At 37.4% G+C, this 12,888-nt stretch overlaps 1 protein-coding gene across 1 annotated transcript in view; it reads left to right on the top strand.

The window, feature by feature from the left end:
* The first annotated feature begins 793 nt into the window (after window positions 1-793).
* p (WD40 repeat domain-containing protein pink) overlaps window positions 794-12,888 on the top strand; it is a 13,924-nt gene continuing 1,829 nt past the window's right edge. Inside the window, exons 1-8 of the mRNA XM_043037608.2 lie at window positions 794-893; window positions 3,424-3,551; window positions 3,857-3,967; window positions 4,843-4,929; window positions 5,118-5,276; window positions 5,621-9,483; window positions 10,360-10,471; window positions 11,624-12,888. The exon at window positions 11,624-12,888 is cut by the window's right edge and continues 1,829 nt beyond it. Of these exons, the coding sequence (XP_042893542.2) occupies window positions 3,471-3,551; window positions 3,857-3,967; window positions 4,843-4,929; window positions 5,118-5,276; window positions 5,621-9,483; window positions 10,360-10,471; window positions 11,624-12,013 (4,803 nt within the window). The 5' untranslated portion in view covers window positions 794-893; window positions 3,424-3,470 and the 3' untranslated portion in view covers window positions 12,014-12,888. The remainder of the gene's footprint in view (window positions 894-3,423; window positions 3,552-3,856; window positions 3,968-4,842; window positions 4,930-5,117; window positions 5,277-5,620; window positions 9,484-10,359; window positions 10,472-11,623) is intronic.

Raw genomic sequence — 12,888 nt, forward strand, 5'->3', positions numbered from 1 at the left:
TTAAAAAACGCAGTAATTTTCTCAGACTCGAAATCAGCAATGCAGAGCATAACAAATCATAAAATAAAAAACTACAAACAAATCATATACGAAATACAACAAACATTACACACACTAAACGAAGACCAAAACTTAAACACAAAAATACAATGGATACCAGCTCACAAAAACATAAAAGGTAATGAAATAGCAGATCTAGCAGCCAAAAAGGCCCACCAAATAAATGAACTCACGACCATATCCAAAGACAAAAATAATATAATAAAAGAAATAAAACAAAAAAATCAAAACAAATGGGAAGAACAATTAAAACAAGCCCTATCCGAAAAAAACTATTTCATCAAAAACAACAGCCCACAACCATGGTCTAGAACCAAAAACAGGAAACTGGATGTATGTCTATCAAGAATCCTAACCAAACACACAAGACTTAAACAACATTTGCACAGACTCAAAATGGAAACAGATCCTGCATGCAGATGGTGCCACCAAGAAAATGAAAACATAGAACATCTAACACTCCAATGTCCAAGATTCAACTCATACAGACTGAAACTGCTGGATGCATTAAAAATAATCAAAATAAATAATCCTGACGTATCCTTATTAATTACAGGAGCTCATCACCCACCAGCTAAGAAGTACTACATTCTAAGACACATGAAGATCTTTTTACAAAGATCAAAACTGATAGACATCATATAAGCAACAAGAAATCAAGAAACTCCCAAGGAAAGCTGATCCAGGGAATATAGACATCAAAAGTCTAAAACCCTATAAAAGAAGAAAGAAGAAGAAGAATGCGGTATTCGATGAGATCTCTTTGCAGGCTCCTTTGACGAGCCAGGATGCAACTAATATCGAAAATACTCGCTCAGGTTAAGGAATAGAAGGTGAGAATTAGTTAATTTTGGTTAACCTTGATCTTTTTAATCGTATAAGAATTAATTAAGGTGATTATAAGTTGTGTCGAATGGGGGCGTAGTTAGAGTCAGTGCCAATTAGTGGTTTATCACCTGATGTTGCATTGAGTGATTTGTGTAGATACTTGAAGAGGATGTTGCAGGAGTTATCCTCGTAGGTAAATTTTCAAATTGGCGCCTCTTTACTCAATGGGGTAATTATTGAGAACAGTGCGGTGTCGCTATATACCATGATGTATGTATCGATGGATTCTCATCAACTCCTATTTATTTATGGTGAATATGACCTGCATTTCGACCCCCTGCATCCCGAAATCTTGTTTTCAAGAGTATGGGAGGGCACGAAGCATATTGGAAGTTATGGGGTAGAATATGATTAGTGTTAGGTAATAAGCATAGAATTATGCCAACAATATGCAATAGTGCAATCAGCAGGGGTCTGTTCCCCCTGCGACCCTCACGGGGAGGGTTGCCACTTGACGTACAGTGTGCAAAGTGATAGCAGAAGATTGGGGTTGCTCACACCAATATCCAGCAATATTTTTGCTTGTGCTGACCTTAAGGCAACAGTCGTGTATGACATCGTAACCCAACAGTCTATCTAACCTTACCTAAATTTGAGATTTGCTTTAGTTTATGAATGAGCACCTCTCCCTACCCACCAACAGGCTTAGGAGGGTATGTGGGGCTTGGGTAGAGAAAGACATTACTTATATAAAATACAATATGTATAATATTTCTGCCTAATGTAAAAGGAGAATGTAAAGGATAGGGTTTTCTGACAAGTCACACACCTGCATGGTGTGTTGTGTGTATAGTGATCACACTTTCATTCACAACCAGTGACACTACTGCATAAAATTCAATAAACATTTTCCACGTATATTCTGGCAGGATAGAGCTTGGACTGGTTGACAATAAACCTTAGTGTCTATGCAATACTGAAAAAGATACACCAAGCACTAATACATTTTCACAATATAAGAACTATCATCAAACTTGAAAAGTCAATCTTTACAAAGCCCAGAACAATAAGCAACATGATCCTGTCCTTGCTTTTGCCTGACCTGTCATTTAAGGGTAGTTTTCATTGGTTATCTTTTATAGATGAATTGAACATCCTAGAACGTTATTTTCCTATAGCTAGATAGCTCTTTTCCGCACAAGTTCACAGGTAAAACAAAAATACATCAGCAAATTGTTTATCTGTGAAGGATTATGGTAAAAAAAGTTACTGCAGACAAATGTGTCCTAGATTTTATCAAGTTTTCAATTTTAACCATTATCATTATTACTATGATCATGAACTAAAACTTTTCCAAATTTAAAATCAATAAATGTGTTTACATGAGAAACTGAGAAAATAACAGAACTAAGCTGTTCTAACTTATGATTGCCCTCTTGATGTAAGACTAGTTTAAATTGGATGTTGTCTGAATTTAGATTTAACTTCCTAGTGTTATTTTTGCCAATAGGTGGCATCAGTTTTTAATATCGAAGTCACATCACGTGCATCATTCTATTTTCTATCGCCATCTAAGATTTCATCGATTTATGAAATCTAGTTGTCATACACTAAGAAGTATCAATATTATTATTATTGTCTATTTCAGAAATAGTTGTATTCTCATTATAACATTTACAGTTACTTTAACTTATCTAAACATCATTTCTTGCTAATATTATTGTAATCATTAATATCATCATTTTCAATATTATGAAATTACTAGTATATTATTATCCTTTTCTTTGTAATTACTATTATTATTATGTGTAAGATCATTATTTCTTTTTCCAATCATTATTATTTTTGTTATCATCATTATGATCAGTATTATATTATTATCACTATTATCACTATGATTAAAACTGTGATTCATCTGTGAGTAGATCCTTATGTCGCATCATGTACGCATTATGCCCATCTTTTAGGCATAATCGGTGCCATTATGTATGTCATGACACCTATACTCAATGGGTTAAAGGTTGCTGAGATTCCTTGAAGCTAGTAGATATGTAGTCTTTAGTCATGTTTTCACAATTCATGCTCTTGAGCCAGTTAAAGACCCAGCTGCTGTGGTTGTCATGAACATTTTTAATTATGTTTTTTATGCCCAAAACCCCTACATAAGATCTGACTGAATAAGTGAGTGGAAAATATATTATTCAGTTGTGATGTACATCAACAAGATTATTCATATAATCTTACATGTATAGCAGTGGTGGAGTTTTTGTGCTAATGAATATGTTAATTTGTGGGATCATAGAGCTTATATGTTACTGTAGTAATGTGCTAAGAGTTGGAATTATGTTATTCCCTACAGTTTATTGACAAGAAATATATCAACTTAATCAGTTATCAATTAGTTTTCCTATAATTATGTTAGTTATCTTCATTATCATTTAGTCTTCAAAATCATGATTACTTTTTTCACATGTCCATAGTGTTACAAAAACATTCACCAAATGTAAATCTTTAATATCACTTTGAACATTACAGATGGTTCAGTAGGAGATTAAGAGGCAGACACAGGAGCAGTTACCAAAATGTCGTCAGGATTGGTCGTCATCCAAGCCAATCAGCTGCAGAAGCTCAGCTTCCTCAACCAAGGCAGCACCAGACTAAGGGTAACAGAAATTTTACCTCCTTATATTTTTCTAATATTTGTTGATTGTATCATTATAAACTTTTGATGGAAACATTTTTAGCATACATCAGGTCCCTTTTTTTTCCATTTCTGTTTTAAGTTTTTGAGAGATTTGAAAATCACAAAAGATATCATACATTTTAAACTCAGCCATACAAATGTTGTAAAGTCACATTTTTTAAATGATACTCATCCAAGTAATTAGAGTGTTGCAAAATTTGATTAATATTTCTGGAAATACTGAATGCAGAGTAGATAAATATCTATATCCTTCCCGGTTTGCAGGTGGAATGCTTTGACCTCTGTCCAACCCTTATAGTTTTAGGGGCAAACAGCGGGACTGTTTACATCCTTGACCATGAATCTCTCGAGCTCAAACACCAAGTGCCAACAGGGGTAAGTATATTTCTTAACTTTCATCTCTTTCATGTATTTTTATCAGTTTCCTCTTCATCTCTTTATATTTGTGATAGTAATTTGTGTCATCCTTTTACAGGAATTTTGAGCAGTTGTTCAGTTAATGACATATTTTTGTTGTTATATACAGGTGGTGTTTTTATTGTCATATGAATATTTATGCTAGCTTTTCTAATATGAGTAACAAAATGCCTTCCAGGCTTTGTAAATATTTCATCACTGATTCACATACTTACTCACTCACTCACTTCTTCACTTACTCACTCACTCACTTCTTCACTTACTCACTCACTCTTTCATTCATTAACTCACTTACTCTTTCACTCATTAGTTAATTTACTCACTCTTTCATTCATTCATTCATTCAGTTACTCATTAACCCATTCACGCCAGGGCCATTCCGGCTTTGCACGGTCGCTATACCGAGGTTTTCGAACGCTTCGAGATTCTCGAGCGCATGGGCCGCGACCCTGAGCTGCCCGCTTACTCACCCCGAGCGCCGGCCTTGGCCAGATATCTCGTCGGCGGCGTCTGATGCGAAAACCACGAAACGTGTCAGCACGTCATCCAGCGTGAATGGGTTAACTCACTCTTTTATTCATCAATTAATTTACTCACACTCTTTCCTTTTTTAATGCACTGACTCACTCACTCTTTCATTCATTAATTCACACACTCATTCACTTTTTCCTTGTGTCACTCTATAATGCATTCACTTACTCTTTCCTTCATTAATTCATACACTTACTCTTTCTTTCATTCAGTAATTCACACACTCACTCACTCTTTCATTCGTTAATTCACTCTCATTCACTCACTCTCTAGCTGACCCTCCATTTTCCTCTCACTAACAGGTTGGATCTGTGGTCCAGCTAAGCATATCACCTGACGAAAGTTATGTGGCATATGCTCTGAGTAGTGGATTAGTAGAGGTCTTTGAGGTGAGTTTCACTGAATATTTTCACTGTGCAATTTTAGGACATAGTTATATGAGTATATGCGGAAGGGGGTGCTAATCATCTAGTTGAAGGAGTTTCATGTATCTGATTTTACTGTACTACATTCTCATTAACTTGTGCTGAGAAATTCATGTCATCAGCTTCCACATCTTTTTTTAATGTCATGGCAGATCCCCAATCTGGAAGGAAGTGGATGTCGGCAGCTTATCACCTCTAAGGAGCATGAAGGCCATGTCGTGTCTTCGTTGGTCTGGTCACAGGCCAATAATGAGGTTTATATTGGTGACACAACAGGGAGGGTGTCTGTTCTGTATGTGCCAAAGAGTAAGGTGAGATTTTCATTTTGAAATTTGTTCAAAGTATTTTCATAGAATTCTTTCTCATCTACTTCACTGTTTTTTTTTTACCATGTGTTTGTTTTCATAGAATTCTTTCTCATCTTCTTCACTGGTCTTTTTTTCCATGCGTTTGTTTATACTTTTAGGTTGTCTTCCACTCTATGCATGAATTTTCTAGCCTTCTTGTTCATCCACCTTTTATTATTAATAAGAAGTAGTTACTATTATGTATACTAATTTTCTTTGTAGACTTGAGGGAATATAAAATACAAATACATACACTAAAAGATAGTAAAGGAAAGAGTATTAACAGATTTCTTTTATCTCTCCAACAGACAGCTATGTTGTTCAGAACTTCATCCATTCACTTGATGACTTTGGACTCAGGTGTCACTCAGTTAGATTACAGTGAGAACTACCTGCTTGTTTCAACACTTACTAGGTCCTACATATGTAACACAACCCTAGAGACTTTCACACAAGTTGGTACTAAACTACGCCAAGGAGAATATGGAGGGTGTTTCTGTCGAGTATATCCCAATGCTGCTGCTTCCTCGAGTACTCCACCAACTCCTAGAAATACTCAGGATGTGAGCCTAGAAGGATCCCAAGCCACAGACAATACCCTCTCAGGCTCAGGAAAGTTCAACCTGTCTGACTGTTATGAAGCCTTGGAAGATGAGGGGCAGTTGGTACAGGTGAGATACTCTCAGGAAAAGACCATTAGCACCCCTTTGAGTGGGATAACATCTCGTATCTTTTGTGCCCGGCCAGGGACCAGGATCTGGGAGGTGGACCATTCAGGCAAGGTTCTAGTCACCCACCAGCTGAAGAGGGCACTCCTTGTACCTCCTGCAGATGTCTTATTCACTGATGGTAGTATGGGAGAGAATGAGTCACTGAACAAAAGACATTATGTTACACTGGACAGGAAAATGAACCAGGACTTGGATTATAATGAGGATCAGAACAAGCCCAGGGATGATCAAGACCTTGATCAAGAGTCAGGCAAAAGCAACCCAGCTTCTGTTACTCACCCACCAGTGAGTGTAGCCTTCACAAAGTTACTGAGTTTTTACAACAGCTACCTTCTTGCCATTTCCACCTATGGTCTCTACATCATTGACCCCTCTAACTCGAAAGTGCTGCTATGGATCAGTGTAGCTGAAGGTGTGACTGATGTGAAGGTTTCCGGTAACACTCTCATATACAAAATGGGTACTGGAACCATTCAGAATTTGATGATAACGACAGTTGATATTGCAGTGCTGGTTCTGCATACCAAAGGCTTATTCAATGAATGTGCACAGCTTTGCCTTCAGTATGAGAACATTTTCAGGAACTCTAAGTTGCTTTATAAATTAGGTGTGAAGATTCTTGCAGATCTAGCAAGTCAGGTGAAGGATGAATTGACCAAAGACAAGCTAGAGAACTTGAAAAAACTTCTTACACATGAGAAAGATCAGACAGACTACAAGAATAAACTGCCTGATCAGCAAGACATGTCATACATGCAAGATGACAGCTATCAGTCAGACGTCAAGCAGGGATTGACCTCTGTGTTTAGGATGGGCCATAATGCTTTCATACCTACAGCAGTAACTAGGTGGTATAGTGAACCATACCTGGGTCAAGGACAGAACAGAGTTTTATCACTATCTCAGGCAACATTGTCTGCTGAGAGCAGTCCCAGTCATCATACCAAAGGAAGCAGATATCCAAGTAGTACAGCCTCAACATTCTTTACAGAAGCACACAGTAGTCTTTCCTTGACACAGTTTTCCAGTGAGGACACATTACAGTCTGCCTCTTCTGGAAAGTCATATAGTGGTCTGAGTATGTCATCTCAGTTTTCAGGTATAGGATCAAGCACTCCTGATTTAGCTTACAGCAGACGACCGAATAGCCCAACCCTTTCTTCTGAAAGATGCTCATCGCACTCTGGATCTAATAAGGCATCCCTTAAGAGTTTGGATACCTCTCAAGAGCTGTATGAAGATCCCCTCTTCCCCCCTGGAGAGGATTCTCCAGAACTGGAAATGGCAACAAGACTCTTTTTAGATGGCAAGCATGGCTCATACAATGCATATGATTCACACAACTTCTACTCCTATGCTTATGCCCCAATACATCCTGGTTCAGAGACAGCAGCAATTCTGCAGGATCTGATGGAAAATGTAACAACAAATGTAGTTGACACAATTACTTCTGGGACCAAGACTCTCACAGAGAAATTGAAGAATGTTGGGCCCCTAAAACCTATTGGGGATAGATCACCTTTGCCCATGAAAAGAGACATGCTTGTCCAGCAACAGGCAATGGGTAAATCCTTCACAGATTGGGAAGAGCATAAAAATAGTGGAAATGATCCAGAATTAGATGCCTTTGACACAGATATTGTCATCAAAACCAAATCCAAGAAAAAAGGAGCAAGGTCTACTTCTGGAACCTCACCTGCAATTAGCAGGTCTTCCACTATGCAGGACGCAGAAGAAGTATTGCGGCCAAGTATGGAGTTACCAGATGTTATTCGTAATTTACATGAGTTAGTAAATTCGACTCTGTGGCAAATTCAACAAACAGATGACCAAGAAGAAGCATGGAACCTTCTGACACATTGGTTTGATGTTTATTGCAGCACCATACAACAGATTCAGAGTAGACGCTCGTCTCCACAGGCTGGGGAAGAGGTACAAGGTGAAGGCCCAGTTTCATTGTCTTCTGTTGATTCCTCATTTTCTTATGGCAGTGGAGGTACTTGTGAATCACTGAATTGGGACAGCAATGATATAGGGTTCGAACCTTCTAATATGAGTGCTGATATCATTGAACAAATCACAGACCTCTTCATTCAGTGTCTACTCGCAGGAGTAAATTCAGAATATTTGCAAAGCCATAAAATATGTTCTGGAATCCAAAAGCCAGACATGATTCCTCACCCACTAACACCAGAAGAGGTGAAGAAAATGGATTCCTTCTATGCTACTTTGATAGCAAATGACTGTGGACTCATCAGGTACTCAAGTGTGTTGAATGGGCTGGAGTCTCTTGGCAGACACTGTTACGTCTTTACTTGGGCTGCCCTTCTGGAAAGAGTAACCAAAGACTTTGATACCTTCATCACTCATCCACTTCCTGATATTATCTCAGATCTTGACTTCACTCGGTCCCAGCGTGCAGCTTTTCTCTATAAACTTGCTTCGGGCGGGAACATGAAAAACTTCATTCATGCTGCAACTCGGATTGACAATCCTACTGTTATACTTGATGTGGTCTTGATTTTGAATTACCTATCACTTCGGTCACCTGAATTAGACTGTAATGCTACCAGGTCACACTACCAGAAGCAGTACCTCCTTCAATACTTGACTGAAGTGTCCATATGCAAAAACCTTCGGAAGATGTACCTAGATTCTTGGAATAGGTACCCTGAGCTCCAGTATGACATTCTTAGTGCTATATTCAGTGCCTTGAATCCTGGCAGCTTTTCATGCATCTGTGGGATGCCTTTGCCACGAAAAAGGCCTCTTCCCCTGAAAGACTTTGTGGAAACCATTTTGGCTTATCACATCATAGATGCAAAGAGGATAGCCGATTTATGCCAAAGTTTTGGATATTGGGATGGCTTTTGTTCTCTTTCATTACAATATAGTTTGCAGCCAACCCTGAAATGTCTGCCATACATATTACAGAATTGTAACCTAGATATTATGCATTATGCCTTAGAGTTACTTCAACCCACTTCCTATGGAGCTGTCTTTGATACTCTGACAGCTATAACAACTGAGGAATCATCAGTTATTAGATGTATCAGATGTCAAAAGAGCATCAATCTGGTATCAGAAGCAGAAGCCAGTCTGGAAAGCAGCCAGTCAAGTTTCGTGTACAAGTTCAGAGTGAATGGAGAACCACAGTTCAAGGAATCAGTTCCTGAGAGTGACACATCCTGGACGGAGTCACTATATAGGGGCCTAGAATCCTCTGGTCCACCCAAGGAAGACTGCCATTTGCAAAAGAGTGAATCACACTTGGCAAAGCTCAAATCCCACCAAGGATTGGAGGAGAAAACTGTGCTGAGTGTAAGCCAGGTTTGGGAAGCAGTAATAGTGCATGTGTTGAGAAGAAAAGGAGCTGCTGAAACCATCAAGCTTCTTCAGTCTGTGGAAGAAAAGATTCCTGCAGGGACAATTCCACAAAAGTAAGTGTTTTTTGTCATAATATATTGTTTCCAGCACTATTTTCTCACCTATAAGGCCCAGACTTTTTTCCATAGAAAAATTTACAATAATTGCCTCGCATCCAATACAGTTGTATCCAATACAGTTGTCTGAGCTGAATTTTCCTACTAATAATATTTATGTAGTGATATAGTACAATTTTCATCTAGTAAAATGTCAGACTTTTAGAAGAGATTTGAAAATGTTAAATAACAGAAAAGCCCATGCCTTCAGACAAAGCCAGAACATTTTGGTATATTTCTTTCATTTAGGAAACACAAGATATTAGTACATCTTTTTATTATTTCCACACTTTATATGCAATGATCTTATAAGTGCTACAGATGCACGTTACTGCAAGTACAGATGTTGTTCCCGGAAAAAAAACACTAAAAGAACTACCAATAAAATCTATTGTACACATTAACTGTATGATGAAGTACTAAAAAATCCAAAAGATGTAAGCAGTACATCTTATAGGCTAACAAGTATGGTGTATCATCTTTTCTATCCCCTTTTCCTGCATAAAGTTTAGAAGTATAACTACTACTACTTGCATTATTAAGTTATATTGTTATCAAGCTATACATTACTAAATTATATGTTATGTTTCTTCATAACTTTTACAAAACTTATTTTTAATATGTTATTGTATATCCATAATTTGCAACAAATGAAAATAAGATTGATTTTTACTTCTTTAATCAAATTTTATTTACACAAATTGCAACAAATAAACAAAGTTTCTGTTTCCTTTTCCTTAGGCAACTATTAAACTATAGACTATACAATTTAATATATTTCTATTATTATTATATAACCATATATATTCCCTTTTTTCTTTTTCTCAACTCCAGAGTATATAACTGGTGCATCTTGTCATCCCTGGTGGATGACAAAGGACCAGCTGTTAGATGGGCCCTTCTAGACACTCTTACAGGCGCAAAGAACAAGCCTTACTCTCAGAAAGTGAGTCAATGCATCTGATTTTTAACACATTACATAAATTTAGAATAAAATATTTTTTGGTCATTGTTAAGGAATATTTAGACATATTTTAACGTCTGATTTATATCCATTATTGTAAATAATGTTAATTTTACCTTTTAAGTACTATTGATTTATCTTTATCAACCCATTGCGTATGGGTGTCATGACAAACATAACGCAGGAACTCTGGCCAGACAACGGGCGTCATGACGTAAATGACGTTTGGGGATTTTGGAACAGTGTTATTTTATTGTGCTATGGGTAATGAGTGAGTGATGATGATGATTGCAGTCATAATTATTATAATTGTTGTAACATAAAGAAAAATGGGTTTTACCTAATATCCAAAACCATGATGGCAACACTTTCTTCTAGCACTAGCAGGAGTGAGAGCCTTGAATGGCACCCATTCACAGTCTCTAACAAGCACTATCTCTATAGAGTGATGGCACACAGCAAGTTCCTTACCTCTTGCTCTAAAGTACAGCAGATGAAGGATGTGCAGGCAGAATAGGAAGAGTAATGTGACTCAAACTATGCCAAATGACTACAATGTGCTTTTATGCCAGCAGGGATGCTTTTTACTATGACACTCACAGTCATAAGCACAAGTTTCCTTCCTCTTCCTTATCTCTTCATGTTATCTTCATTGTGGATGGTTATATGTTTCGTATTCGTTCATGGCAGTACATAAATACAAAAAAATAAAGTTGCTTTTTGTTCTCCCATAAAACAGCAATACTTCTATCACACAGAGTATAAAGAAAATAATAAGCTGATATGGACCCTAAACTTCAATTTTTTCAACAGCAGCATTGATAGAGCCTGTGATAAGAAGATATAAGTCTCTAAATACAGTAAAACACACAAAAATTAAAACACAAAAATGTCTCTAGCTTTACAATGAGTGCTAAAAGACAATGGGAAAAGTCAAGATGTGTTGTGTGAAGCTGTCTCACTCTGAAATAAAACCCATCCTGGAGACTGGGCAAGTGAATCTATCCCCCGTCCGCAATGGGTTAAGATTATTTTGTTATGTGCAAACCAATTGTCATATTCATATACAACATCTGTCATTACAGAGATAAAGGGATGTATTTGTTTTAGTAATGCACTTAAATGCTTTTTCAGGTTTCAAAACTTCTTCATAAAGGTGATACAGAAACTACTCAAAGTGCCCAGGAAAAGCCAGCTGAAGACAGAACGACACCCAGGTGTGCCAATCGGCAGAAGCAAAGACAAGAGCCACCAGGGGATGAGAATTATTTTCAGGATGGGGCTCGACCTTTAGGGCACCACTGGGGCGTTAGATCTCAAGTCCTCCAGGGCATCTGCTTCTGCTGCCATCTCAGGCTGCCAACAGAAGCCCTGGTAACTGAAGGGGGGATCACTGTCTTTCCTTGCGGCCACTCATTCCACACGATTTGCTTGCTCCACCGGGGACATCAGTGTGTCATTTGCCTGCAGAGAACCGTCCAGATAACTAACCAGTATGCCCAACTTGATCATAAGTTTCTCTAAAGTGGGAGATCAGTCCAAACCATGTTGAAAACAATATGAATGAGAATAGACCATTTCTTCAGGTGAGATGGAGCTGACAATTTATTTTTCTTATCAGAGGAATATACACAAGTCAGTGAGTCAGTCCATTGCATGAAAAGCCTCGCAGTGCTATCCTAATTTTGGATGTTATTCCTTCCATTTGAAGCTTAAACTGTGCACAGCACAGTAATAGTACGTGAAAAGATATGTAGTAATTTGTTTATTAGTGTATGTGTATAATACAAAGCTCACTTACTTCACAATATACTAGTTAAAATGTGAGGGCCTTAGTGTAACATGGTAAATATTGTAGTTGAAAGTGATATCTATAGAACAAATAGTTTTATACTACATATATATGCTGTACACAGGCTTGTTTACAGTTTAACTTCTTAAGATAAGCTCATCTCTCTGTAAATTGATGCCTTGTCAGTGCCTCTATACACAACCTGTACTTACTACTTTTTATTTAGTATACATGTATACAGAAGTATTTGTCAGCTACAAAAGTATTTTCTCATATATGGTTCACCATTATCATATAGCACATTTTCCTCTTTATTCTTCCCTAACTGTTGAGCATAATGAGTAGGGCCTATTACTATGTGGTATTTTTAACTGATCAATGCTAAATACTCAGATATCATGATTTTCTTTGGTGTTTCATGATTTTCTTTGGTGTTAGACTGTGGTTCTTCCTCCTCCAGATGTGTTTGCATACAGAGAAATTTTTAAAAATCGTTTCACAAGACAGAATACATATTTATCATTATAATCATCATAACTCATTAGAATTCCATAATTCTGATGTAGATACAATTATCATAGCATTAGTTACACACTTTGTCTCGGGA

Source organism: Penaeus japonicus, unplaced genomic scaffold (genome assembly GCF_977035675.1).
Source record: "Penaeus japonicus unplaced genomic scaffold, GWHDUDI00000001_assembly GWHDUDI00000008, whole genome shotgun sequence".
Taxonomy (NCBI): domain Eukaryota; kingdom Metazoa; phylum Arthropoda; class Malacostraca; order Decapoda; family Penaeidae; genus Penaeus; species Penaeus japonicus.